Raw genomic sequence first — 14,246 nt, forward strand, 5'->3', positions numbered from 1 at the left:
GTTTAGGTAAGTTGTGTGTATGTGTGCATATCCTCTTGTTTTGTTTCTTAATTAGGTCCAGATTATGATTGAAATTGAATTAAATTGTTAGAAACAACATGTAAGTGGCATATAGGAAGTCTGTGGTGCGCAAGCATAGTTGTACTTGTGGTATGGCAGGCCTAACGGTGCTCGGTTGTTGTATTGTGGTCCTTACGTTTGTACGAAAATTTTGTAACAAGTTTATAAGCGAAATGAACCGATATTGGTCCCACCTCATCTGTTCGTTGTACGTCTCAAGCGACACCTGATGTACTCAATTCAGGGCTGCCTAGACACTAAACATTTCTATTATAGCGGAACCGGTGAAATATTGTGCCGGGTCTTCATGCTGTTTTCTCTTGGTAGTGTGCGTTCCATAAAGGAACCGTCTGCAATTAATTCGACTGCATATAGTAGTTGTGTTGACGAAACCTCTCAAATTTTTGAACCGCTGAAACACTTAGAATCTTACGTCACTCTTCATTGAAAATATATGTTTCTCTTCATGCTGCTTCTCCTTCCTGATCCACAACGGTGTAGCACTCTGCCATTTCCCACTGATTGTATCTTATCTCTAGTGGAGTTGAATATCTTCTCGTTTGGCCTTTGTCTTTTTGGTTGTCCTCGCCCGTGTTGCTTGTTTTGAGTGTTTCATTTTTATTTTTGTATTTGATATTAGTCTGATGGATGTTTTATTTTGTTAGATGTTCACTTTAGTTAACCGAGCGTTTCTTGAGGAAAAAAATAGAAAAGTATACTTGTCGGAAGATAAATTGAAATTGTATTGTCTGACTCTTTGTATTTCCGTTTTTTATTAGCTTGAAATTTATGCATTAAATGTTCGATTGCTCCTGTCATAAGATTTAGTGCAGTGGTTCCCAAACTGTGGTCCGGTGCAACACTAATATTCGCGTGCTGTAGTCAGGTGTTGAAATTGATTATCGGAGAGCTTCTGCTAATTACTCATAAACAAAATTAAAATTATTGGAATGATTTTTTTCAATTGTCTGCATTTCTCGCAATCTCATATGCAAATTTTTATTTTTATTAATGATTTCTCATATAGATGATAATGACTCTTATTATTACTATTATTGTGGACATACGTGGATCACTGCATCATATATCACGATTTATGCTACGGATATTGCTCCTGCTTCCAATGATGGCATAAAGGAATTGATTCTTCACGGCGCTTCACAGCAGAATGACATCCAGGTGTTCCCCGAATTGAAGGAAACTGGAACCACTGCTTTAGAGACTGACCGCCTCTACAGTCTAGTGGTCAGAGTTCCTGCCTACAGATCCAGAGGTCCGGGTTCGATTCCCGGCGCTACCAGATTTTCTGAGAAGTAGTGGGTCTGGGACGTAGTCCACTCAGCCTCGTGAGGATAATTGAGGAGATATTTGAAGGAAATGGCGGCTCCGGTCTAGAAAACCGAAACCAACGGCCGTGGGGTTTCGTTGCGCTGTCCACGTGGCACCCTCTATCCGTAAAAGTTAGCACTAACTTTGCCGACAAACGGCGGTCTCTCAGTTGGTATAGTTCGCTTGCGGACTACATGCCACGGACACAGTGATTCTTGTAGCTTTTAAGAGCAACGAGTTCCAGCTTCTGTGCCATGACTTTCGTCGTACATTTATATTTTTCTATGGAATATTGCATATACTTATTTATTTTAACTATCATATTGTTGTTGTTATATGAAGTATCGGATAAAGTTTCCTCATATTAGTCTTCCTGGGTTTTATATTCTCCTTACAGATAGCAGAAAAATTCGTAATTTCATATTACTTTAATGAAACCGATGAGGCAACTTTGAAGTTCAGCACTTAGTGAGTAATGCCTTTTCTGTCTGTCTGAATAAATAAGCAGGGCTCCTCTGTTTGTATCTCGTTTGTTTTGAAACTTGTTACAGATCATTTCGAATATTAAAACCTACCCTAAACCAGTTCGGTACAGTTCATTTCTAAACTGTTTGTTCTCATAGCGTTCATTTTAATATTATCTCCCTATATACGTGTAAGTTTCTAAGTGGAATCTTTTCGTAAGGATATATTTTCAGGATATTTAAATATTTTCTCTTTTTTGCACGCGCTACATTATACATTATAATCGCTTTGTGTAGTCTTCAAATACTAATATACGATGCCACGAGAACAGATTATAAAGCTCGTCGCCAATTTTGTTTTATGTTTCTTTGGATGATGACCGCCATTTTGTTCAGCTACAATATCGAGAGATGTTTATTTTCATACACATACCATTTCTGTTCCTTCACCAAGGGAAACTTATGCGCCGATGAAACAAAGAGATAAAGTTGCGGAGACTTCTACCTTCTGGGATATACCGCCATGTAGTTCGTTGAAAATCAACTGATGTTTCGGAGAAACATGTCGCCTCCATTTTCGCTGTCTAAGAACAAATCAAGCAGGAAACCAGCGCGAAGCAGACAGCTGCATAGAGCCTGCTTAATGCTGGTTTCTTGCTTGGCTTACTCTCCAGCCTTGAAGATGGAAGCGACATGATCCTCCGAACTGTATGTAGCCCATTGAGAAAGGTGACTGACGTTTCGGAGGAACATGTCTCCATCTTCACTCTTTAAGAATAATTCTAAAATGAAACCAGCTTGGAAATGGTCCTTCTTGTTATCTGCCTCATGCTGTTGTATGTCTTATTCTTCGATCTTGAAGATGGAGGAGACGAGTCCTTCGAAACGCCGGTTGACTTTCAATGGAATACACGACTGTATATCCCAGAAGATAGAAGTCTTTTTTAAGCAACGTTGTTAAACATCAAATCCTACAAAAGTGCAGTTTTATGAGCTGCAGTTGGAGACTTTATTTAAGTAATGTTTGTAATTAGAAGGCATCTTTTAGGAATAAGAAAACAATATAAATTAACCAAATTATAACCAGAAATGAAAAATGTGCAGAATTGAAGCCAGACTAGTCTCATAATAAATAATCCGAGCTACAGACGGAAGACCCCCACGCAGCAAGGAATAATTGAAATTGGAAGTCCAACCGGCAGTCATTAAGGAATAAACACCCAATCCAGTTCAACAAAAAAAAACAATAAAATAAAATCATATTAAACAAACTATATAAAATAATCAGAATTCAAACTAATAAAGAAGGGAACAATCCAAAAGCAGGAAAAGAATAATAAGACAAATAATTAAAAACCAAAAGAGCGTAATGCTCGCTAGTAGGCAACTTAATCCCATCACTAAAAAGCTGGGAAGTCCTCATGAAACCAACTTTATTGGGACCCTTACGAATGTGAACATAACCTAAAAGACTCCGTTCCAGGAGGTGAGGAAGGCCATGACAGTCATAACAAAACAAATCAGCGCCATCATCATCATCATCATCATTTTGTCACATAACTTCTCTGGTTCGTGGGCCGCAGACACGAATCAGTCATTACATCCATTGCCGAGTCATTTAAGTTCTATCCATATTGCCAAAATCTTTCCTTTAACCTCACTGAATATTGTTCTCTCGTTTCCGTCGCACCCATGAACTGTTTAATTTCCAAGTTTTCCAATCCAAGTTTTTTTAGGAGCCGGGATAGCGTAGTCGGTATAGCGACTGGCTATGGGCTGGACGACCGAGGGTTTAGAGTTCGAGTCCCGGTAGGGTCAAGAATTTTCACTTCTCCCATCGTCCAGACCTGCTCTGAAGTCCACTTAACCTCCTATCCAGTGGGTACAGGCGGCTCTTTCCCGGGGGTAAACCGGCTGGAGCGTGAAGCTAACCACTCACCTCCAACTAGTCCTGAGGTCAAGAAAATGTAGATCTATACATCCACTCCCCCATACGTCTTAATGGCGTAATGCTTAATTAGTTAAGCACAGGGACAATTTTATTCTACCTTTACAGTTTTCCTTTATTACGCTAGAGCCACGTGGCCCATCCCATAGCAGCACCCCATCATTAACTTATAATGGTCATCACTATGACTAGTAACTTTCCGGCTGTCATAGGCAAGGCGGACATTGTTCGGATTTCCAACGTGCTGGACCAGGTTAGGCCTGTAAGGTCATGTGGGTTTCGGGGTCGATAAAGTGCCACTGGGACAGATTTTCTCAGAGTACTTCGGTTTCCTGTGCCAATTCTCATTAAACCAGCTGTTCCATGTCCATTAATCAACCTATCACTGACGCTATATATACATATATATATAGTCTCGATACTGAAAGCGTCATTAAATAATCGACTAAAAAGTAACTGCGAATTGTATATGCTATTCAGCTTAAAACCTAGCGGAATCATGTACACATGTTGGAAGGCCTAGTCGTAGATATAAATACAATATTGCAATGTATGTTAAGGGGAATAAGCTGGTCTGAACAAGAGCACTGGGAACCTGTGTTGACACTGTGTATTGTACCGCAGGTGCTGTGTAACACGGGCGGCCTCACGGAGATCCCCATCAAGTCGCTGCCTTCCACAGTGGAGCATCTCTCTCTTACGAAGAATCACTTCCCCATCATCAAAAGCGACGCTTTTGCCGGACTCCGTGGGTTAAAGAAGCTTTCCTTAGATGGGAACAACATTTCTATCATTAAACCTTTCGCTTTCCGTGGTCTTCCTCGCCTCAGAGAACTCTCAATCCAGCACACTCCTCTCACGACTGTTGCCCAGTTTTCCTTTGCCGGTCTCCAGAATATATCTACCATACACTTAGGGTACAATAGGATACAGCGTGTTGAAGGATATGCGTTTGCTGGGACATCCAACGTCCGACTTTTGCTCCTGAACAACAACCCACTTCACCGAGTGGACTCTTCGGCCTTCTCCGGTCTGTCCAATGTGGAACGTCTCATCTTCCCGTCCGGTATCCGCGCAGTGGAGCCCGACGCGTTCAGCGGCCTCGACACCGTCGGCGTCTTGAAGCTTGCCTTTATGGATCTCAGTTCTCTGAAACCTTTCACCTTCCGAGGCTTGAGCCATGTCCACGTTCTGGCGATTCAGGATTCTGACTTGGGTATCATTCGTGCTGGTGCATTTGAAGGCATGACTCAAGTCGGGATCCTGAGCATGAAGAATAACAAGATTGATGCCATTCAGGAACTAAGATTACGGCCTGTGAATCGTATAAGAATCTTTCATTTCCATGGAAACCACTTGCTGGAGACACCTCTGCCTGGTGCTGTTATTATTCAGGGTATCGAAGTTTTGAATGTCATAGACAACCACTTCCCTTGTGACTGCCACATACACACGCTTCTTGAGAGTCCTTTGGCTAACGATAGCACCGGAATAGACTTCAGAAGTAAGAACTATTGTATATCCCCTCTCGAAGTGAACGGAAAACCAATGAATGACTTGGACCTGGAGTCTATCGGGCGGTGCCAGGAGCAGGTGACGAGGGGGAACCTGGAGGCCTCTAAAGGTCCCACGAACACTGGTGCAATCAAAACGCCTTCCCGTCTACCTGGCGGTGCTCTAATCGTCTATTTGCTGGTTATTCTTTGTAAGAGATGAGAATTGCCTGTTAAGTGATAATTCATGAGCAATCACAGTTATTCAACGTAACTTTGGTCGGATTTATATACCAAAAAATTTTGGGATCATGCATCAACTGCCAATTTATAAATTTCCTTTAAAATATTTGATGTAAATACTCTATTGATATTTGTAAATAGTAAACTGAAAGCCCTAGAACATGTTCTCGTGTTTATGACAGGTGTGACTGTTGCGTACAGGGCGTTCCTTTAATGACATGAAGTGCTGTTTGCTCATGAAGTGGCGGAAGAAAGTGAATTTCATTTCCTGTTATGAAGCGAAGTGCTGCCCAGTACTGCCAAAGCCCATATGTATGTTCCTTTTAGTGTTGTGTACAGTGTTACATCTAGAACAGACAAATATTTCGTATGTCGACGAAGTGAAGAGACATAAGGGACAGTTATTGACTCCTTTTTATATTTAGCTTTAAGAGAACTGTATTGACAGTGTAACCAAAAAGAAGGTAACACCGGAGTTCTGGTCAACACAGAAGTGAAAATTAAACTGAATGACTTATGTAAGAGAATCATTCTTATTGCACAAGAGCTTAGAGCAATGTTGGAACATTCTCTATATAATTTTAGAGCGTGGTACTAACAAGAATATTGGAATGTTGTCTTATTAGAGATGTGTAATCTGTAGGAAATTTATACTGTTTCCCATGGATATCAATTACATTATGTTCAGCAAATATGTAAAATTTCTTACTTTTATCACAAGCGTTAGTTCATGAAGCACTCCAGGGAATGAGTTACGACTCTTAGCAGGACAGTCTATGTAGAGAACTTAACTAGACTTCGATTAATTTCTCGAACTAACCCGTATATTAAGGACGCGCCATGGCTCAAGCGGTTAATCATTGGCTTCCCACCACAGCGGCCCGGGTTCGATCCCGGGTCTGGTCAAGTGGGATTTGTGGTGGACAAAGTGGCGCTGGGGCAGGTTTTCTCCGAGTACTTCGGTTTCCCCTGCCAATCTTCATTCCACCAATTGCTCCACAATCACCCTCACCTATCATCTGGGGCTGGTACAATAGGCCAGATGTAGCCGCAGTACAAGGGACTTAGTCCCACCCCACTAGCAATAAGAAAACCCTATATTTCTTCAACTGACATCAGAGCAACATAATAGGCACCGCTCAGTACACGACTAAACAAAAGATACTTTTCTTTGTGCACAAATGTACAAATTTTGACAGTCAGTGGCTAAGACATTTGTTTTTCAGGTACAAATTAAATTTTGACACTAATTAACAGAAACAAAATGGCGGATCTTTCGAAATAAAAAATTACAATCTCTGTACAGTTTCCACAGATAACGTCACACTTACGCACTCATACGTTACAACAAGCCACGATTTCACTGAAACTCACGCCATCGAAAATGGAATAAATTTTGAAGAAAGCAGTCTTTTGGGATTTGGCACCGTGTATATGTGGTGTTAACCGACGTTTCGGAGGAACGTATCGCCTCCATCTTCAGGGTAGAAGGCTTGCAGATTTCTTATATTTTTTCTTCTACCCTGAAGATGGAGGCGATACGTTCCTCCGAAACGTCGGTTAACACCACATATACACGGTGCCAAATCCCAAAAGACTGCTTTCTTCATAGTCACCGCCGTGAAAGCCTCAAATCTTACGGAATATATTTTGATGGAAAAGTTCGAAACCGCAATGCAGACTGAAGCATGGATAGCCCTTACTGCAGTCTGCTGGTCCTCTCCGTTAACTGAAACGCACCTGCGCATTCTGAATTACCCCGTTGAAAAGAACTTGCGGAATCTTCGAAATGCCAATTCCCATTTTTAGCTACAGTTTCCACAGACAATGCCTGAATCGATCCATTCTTACTCCTATACCTTATCTTACCATTTCACTGAATATATTCTATATCAATAAAGCGAATCTGTATTTAGCAAAGTCCGACACTGCAATGCCGACCGAGCTATGGTTATCTCTCGTTGTTACCTGTCAGCCTTTTAGTAATTACTACGCAAATAGTACGTAAAGTAAAGGTAAAGGTAAAGCGGCCTCCGTAGTCTAGAGGTAACGTTCCCACTTCATGACTCGTAGTACGCGGGTTCAAATACCCGGCGGAGGTCGTCGAATTTTTAAGGGCGGAAAAATTCAGGGAACAAGTCCTCCGGGAGGGACTTTAAGCCGTGGGTCCCGTGTCGTAGCTTTACGGCACGTAAAAGAACCTCATATCTCCAAAGGAGGTCACAGCCAAATTACGGACGTTTCCCGCCCAACAGCAGTCTCTAATACCTCTGGTAGATGGGGGAAGCATTATAGATACCTCTCAGCTAGTACAGCCGGTTTCGCTGGCTGGGCGGGACTGATGGTAAGCACAGTACCGGTAGGATATAGAGACTGGTAGAAATCATAGAGGGAAGCACAATGCACCAATACAGGTCTCAGTGCATGGGGAAACCCACCCTCTCCAATAACTAACTAACTAACTAAACGTAAAGGTAAAGATATCCCTGTGCTTACCTAATTAAGCACTACGCCATGGATACGAATGGGGGAGTGCATGTATAGATCCACATTTTCTTGACATCGGCACTTGTTGGAGTTGAGTGGTGAGCTTCACGCCCCGGCCGCTTTACCCCCCGGGAAAGAGCTTCCGGTACCTATTGGTTAGGAGATTGGGTGAACCCCAGAGCACGTCTGGACGCTAGGAGAAATGAAAATTCTTGACCCTACCGGGACTCGAACTCCGATCCCTCGGTCGTCCAGGCCATAGCCAGTCACTATACCAACTACGCTATCCCGGCTCCTAGTACGTAAGGATGAGGACCAAATAAAGAGAAGATTGCAAATTTGATACTTATATATATAAGGGCTATCACAATTGCTCTTCATTTTGTATCGCGTCCCTGACGTTACATGTACCCTCATAACGTGAGGTCCCGTCGAGGTCTCCACAGTGATGAACCTCAGCGTTCTCCCCCATTTCGTAACATTTTATGCCACTTTCATGTTTCTTTCTACGTAATCAACTGCATTAGAACTCCTTCCATAGGGTACCGTATTCCATCTATCTATGGCTATCTATCTATTTTTCAGTTTCGCAATATGTACACAGTCGGTAGGCTTCCTTTGACGGGGGATCAGCCCGTCACAAGGCAGCTACCTACACACAGACATCCATGCCTGGAATGTGATTCGAAACCACGATCCCAGTGTTCGAGCGGGCGAAAACGGTTCATTCCTTAGACCGCGTGACCACTGTGATAAGCGACTAACTTATTCAGTTGCCTAAAACTAACTCACGATGTTAAAATTATTGAGCACAAGATATAGAATGTGGAGAGGAAGATAAAAGGCACATTTCCGAGTATAATAAACGGTACCTGTGACATCCAACCTACCATTACGACGCATTTTATATGTTGGAATTTAGCCAAACCAATGAGTTTTTTTTTAAACAAGGCAATTACGGTGCTACCAACATCCCTCCTTCTACCGCCAACCCCGCAGACACTGTATACACAACACTAGAAACCCATGATATATATTTTAACCAACTCGTTGGCCTGCAAAGCGTTACAGCTAACTGCAGACTAAATTTCTATACTTCTCCCACAACAAAGTCCCTCATTCCGCGGGGTTAATTTATAGCCTCGAACTCGTAGTACTAGAGTTCTGCCTCACCCCACCACATCGCCATAGCCATCACTTCCCCCCCCCCAACTTGATGAAACAATATAATTCTCTCTTTCTACCTGGCCGGGTCCTTTACCATTCCCTTTTCCTTAGTATTCTTCTGAATTAGTTTTGCTATAGCCCGTCATACGTTCCTCCTGCTTCATTCACGTGTATATTATGTCATGTTATTTACAGCGGCCCTGAACCTCAGAGTCAGTTCTCTTTTTTATGCTCATTTAACGACACTTTCAATAGCTAAAGCTGTACATCGTTTGATAGAGGGGTAACTCAGATGAATTAAAGAGATTTGGAAGGAAGCTATCGTGGCGTAATCGAGGTATTCACCAAGAATTCAACTCGACCGGCTGAGAAAACCCACGAAGGAACCTGTCAGAATAATCAGGATCCCGGCCGAAGGCGAACTCTCCATGGTATCACGGCTTCATCTAGTGACTTCTTCCTCTGGAATGTAAAGTCTCTCTTTATTAATCCCTGTCACCTTTTGTTTTCTGATTTTCGTAGGGCTCCGGCAGTATAATCTAATTAATTTTGTTACTAATTGGTTCTTCAGTATGAGTGTTAGGTCTAAGCACAATAGACCACTGTAGGTCGCGGTGCAAGGGCCGAGAAGGCCCATCCCTTATACATTCATTCATTCATTCATATCAGGTCTAGTTTTTGTGTGTAATCTACAGATGTCACGAATGCTTGACCTCGGATAATACTTACAAGACACCCCAAGAGATGTCACTGCGTACATTGCAAAAACAGAAAACACTGACGTTATACGCCCATAATCAGTAAGCATTTCTCTCCCACTGCGATACCGTTATTCATAGCGCTGTCTTCTGCTATTAATGTTGACGTTGGGTGAGTGTCTTGAAGTAAATGAAGAATTTTTAAAGAATCATACAATAAGACACTCCGTATTACCACATTTTTTCCCCCTTTAGTGGTGTAGGACTAAGTCCACTTGGTACTGCGGCCACTTTTGGCCTACTGTACCAGCCCCAGATTATAGATGATGGTGATTGTGGAGCAGTTGGTTGAATGAAGAATGAAACCGAAGTACTCGGAGAAAACATGCACCAACTCCACTTTGTCTACCACAAATCCCACATGACCAGACCCCGGTCTCGAACTTGGGCCGCCGCGGTGGGAAGCCAGCGACTAACCGCTTGAGCTATAGCGCGGCCTTACCACATAATTAATCAATGCCGCAGGATGTCTCACGTGAAAGCAGAACATCTGAAGCAAATCTCTTCGAAACTGTTAACTCTCAATCTACTGTTAAGTTTGGCTACGGCCTCGTCTAATTATTATAATGGAACCTCGTCACGTGAACTCATTAACAGCTCCTTAATGCTGTTTTCAACTTGGCCAAACGACGCGGCCTGCAGATTTGCTTACTATTATTGTTGTTCCTGATGATGATGGAGAGCTCGTGTGACATTTCGGACAGCTATTTGAAACCATAACACAGTACTAGAAACCTCCACGGCACATTGAATACTTAATGTAGGCAACATGTCCCTTCATCCCCTAACAATGGCAAGTTATATCTGATGTATATTGTAGATAAAAGAACATATTATAAGTCTTGTTCAAAGAATTGTCCTGGGGGCTCTGCCGCAGACCGAATTGCAAATAAACGTCGTTTTATATAATCATGTGGACATACGTATGTGTAAATTAGGTGCTCAGAATATAAACGGCTTTCAGTTACTGTGTACAGTGCTAACAAAACCGAAGACAGTGACCTCATGGTTTAAAACATGAAAAATCTTCGCCCTCTCAAACTAGGATCGTGAGTTTGAATCCTACTCGAGGCATGAACGTATGCCTGCTTTTGTTTTATGGTCGAAAGTCGCACAATGATCGCTTAGAAATTTAATATGCAAAAGAGTCTAGTAAATTAACTTAAAATGTCTGAGGAGCGCAGGTTTTGAACCCGAATTAGTCAAAAAAGTTGAAAGCAGAGTGTTCATTCGGAACTGAACTCTTCTGGAGAAGAGGTTCCCTCGAAGATCCAGCCTCCGAAAATTTCCATCCCTCATTGGCATAATTTGAAATCAAGGCAATTTCCTAAGTTTTCTTTTCCCAATTAACTACATATGTTTAGCAACTTTGAACCTTAAATTTCAAATGGCGTCCTTGACAGTTCTCTGATGTATGATAGTCATAGCGTCGGTCTCCAGCGCGCCTGCCTCAAGAACTATCTAGGGCCACATTTGCAAGGACTGGTCTGAACATGCCACTTTCCAGGAATTTGAGGAATTGTACATCCTGTGCTCTAACGGCAAGAATGGGGCCTACAGGGCCTTCTCAGGGCAAGAATGCGAACATGTCCCCTTTCTCGTAATATTTCCTTGTTAATTATTTATTATTTTTCGATACGTTATAATGATTATAATACGTAATTACAATGAGCGGTTACAAAATATATGGGAAATACACCCACATACCCATCACTAGCTACAACAGAAGGGCTTTCTTCAGAAGTTGGCAATTATCACACTTCTTCTCTGTGGATACTTCCGGTCAGAGCTCATCAGTCAACCACAATTTTCACTGTAGAGGCCGTATAGAGCAACATATTTTTGAGAAAGAAAATCTGGCAGGTTGTTATGCAGCTATTTTAATACATCGCAGTTTCTCTAAACCGAGACCTCATTTAAAGTAAGCGTCATCGGAGAATGAAAGTCCACATCGATAATAAGTGTAACTACAAGGAAATTCGTTTCAATTCTTTTTAAGTTCTAGTCCGAATCGTCAACGCAGCTATATACCTGAAGCCTATCCGAAGTAAGTCGAAACTGGTTCAAATTCTTACGTCCCGTTTCCGAAGATCAATTTTAATATTTGATATCTTATGGGACGTGGCGCCGTGTAATGCTGTTTACCAACGTTTCGGAGGAGCCTCCACCCTTCGCCTTCAGGGTAGAATTTCCTGAAAATGGAAACAGCGGATATCTCTGCGAAGTTGGTAACGTTCTACCAGATTATATGGCGTCCGATCGTAGAAGACAGCGATTACCATAGGCACAGCCGAAACTGCTGCTTTATTTTAATGCATTCGAACTGTCTGCTCTCAAAAGATTTCCATGCCAAAATTAAGTCCCTGTTCACAGATCTAAGTATCAGAAACTTCCAAGTTTATATAAGTGTATTTGTGAAGCACTGTTAACCCACTTGCGTAAGTTTCAAATTGAGAACAAAGTTATACTACTGTAACGCCCGTTGAGAATTCTACGGGAAGTTCCATCACTTGTACAATTAATTTCCCCTGTTTCTCCCGTGTTCCTAACCAGCCATACGTGTTACTGAATCATAAGTGGAGGCCGATGTTTAGCGCATTCTCCCACAAATAACACAACAGTTAATTTATCATAAACTCTCTCCTTTATATGCTACAGTACCCTTCACATCTGTCTATCTATGGCTCCACCGTCCTTTTTTGGACCATGAGGACTTTTTCAGTTTCTTAATCCTATACACAGTTGGTAGGGCTCGGACGGGGGTTCAGCCCATCGCAAGGCCACTACATACAACACAAACACAGAATAAACGCACACAGACATCCATATCTCGAGTGGGATTCGAAACCACGATCTCAGCGTTCGAGCGATCGACGACGTTCATGCCTTAGACCGGCCGCTTTACATATCCACATCAGCATATTATCAATACTCACAGAACAGACATTATATACTGAAACTAAAGACTGCTCGTTAGTTCGAGACAAACAACATAGGCTACGGTCAGGCCCCAGAATTCGTTGCTGTGGTAAGTAGAAATTGTGTAGTTTTGAATTTTCAACTCTGTTGCATTAATTTTTATATAGAGTTTTGCTCAACAACATATATATATATTGCATAAATATGGACTCATATCATGACTACTAATTTTCGTCACTTGAGTTATAGATCATAAAAGAGGTGCTGATGATAACCTAAATTATAGGTCGAAACATGTAGCGCGATTTACGCTTACGTTAAATGATTAAGATATATACCAACAACTGCTGTCTTCGCTGAAGATATTCCCCTTTATTTGTTGTGTTGACGGCTATAATGCAAAAAAAAAAAATAAATAAAAAATAGGTCCGTGGTTTTAGTCCGCAAGCTAACTATACCGACCGAGCGACCGCCAGTTAGGCTAGGAACACACACAGCGACATCGGTCATACGGTAGTTGTCGCATGTCGTCACGTATGAAAGCTAAGGCTACACTTTATATTCTACTTGATGCGACATGAGCCGTAGGGACGTCGTACGACCGATGTCGCTGTGTGTGTTCCTAGCCTTAGTGCCAACTTTCGTGGATAAAGGGAGTCGCTTGGTCAGCGCAACGAATCCCCATGGCCGTTAATCTCCCTTTTCTAGATCGGAGCCGCTGTTTTCTTGAAATAGCTCCTCAATTATCCTCACGAGGCTGAGTGGACCCCATTCTAGACCCACTACTCCTCAGAAAATCTGGTAACTCCGTTAATCGAACCCGGGACCTCTGTCTCTGTAGCCAGGAACTCTGACCACTAAAGCACAGAGGCGCTCATATTATATACACAACTGGATGCAATCTGTAACAATTTATTAAACAGGTCGGTTAGCGAGGGTGTAAATATAAGTAACAAAGCAGAAACAAGTGTTTTGCTAATTCCACTCAATCGTCCAGAGGTTGGAGAGCTGATGTCGGCCAATGTAGCCCCTGTAGCAGCTAGTGAAACTCCTCCCTTGCCACATGCACTGGCTGAATCAATTTAGATTTTGTACGAATGCTTGTCGCATAGTAACTAAGGCTCTCTATAACCTAATGTACTTGTTTATTGAGTGCCGGGACGGACTGAATGCTGATGTACCATGGCCTGTTCAACACGAGCAGGTCTTTTCAGAAAGTGAAACACATTGTAGTCGTGTACATTTACATTCAAAGGCAGGATAAGCAGGCCTGGGGAGAGGTTCTTAGACGAAATGTGGAGGGAGACGTCCTACACACCGACAGATGACGTAGGATGAGAAGCAGTCGCCTCCCAACCGTCTGAGATAGTGTCTTTGT

General features: G+C 42.2%; 1 protein-coding gene across 1 annotated transcript in view; it reads left to right on the plus strand.

The window, feature by feature from the left end:
- LOC111869445 (slit homolog 1 protein) overlaps nt 1-6,223 on the plus strand; it is a 185,354-nt gene extending 179,131 nt beyond the window's left edge. Inside the window, exon 3 of the mRNA XM_023860988.2 lies at nt 4,426-6,223. Within this exon, the coding sequence (XP_023716756.1) occupies nt 4,426-5,517 (1,092 nt within the window). The 3' untranslated portion in view covers nt 5,518-6,223. The remainder of the gene's footprint in view (nt 1-4,425) is intronic.
- The last annotated feature ends 8,023 nt before the right edge of the window (nt 6,224-14,246 follow it).

This window comes from Cryptotermes secundus, unplaced genomic scaffold (assembly GCF_002891405.2).
Source record: "Cryptotermes secundus unplaced genomic scaffold, Csec_1.0 scaffold1053, whole genome shotgun sequence".
Classification (NCBI taxonomy): domain Eukaryota; kingdom Metazoa; phylum Arthropoda; class Insecta; order Blattodea; family Kalotermitidae; genus Cryptotermes; species Cryptotermes secundus.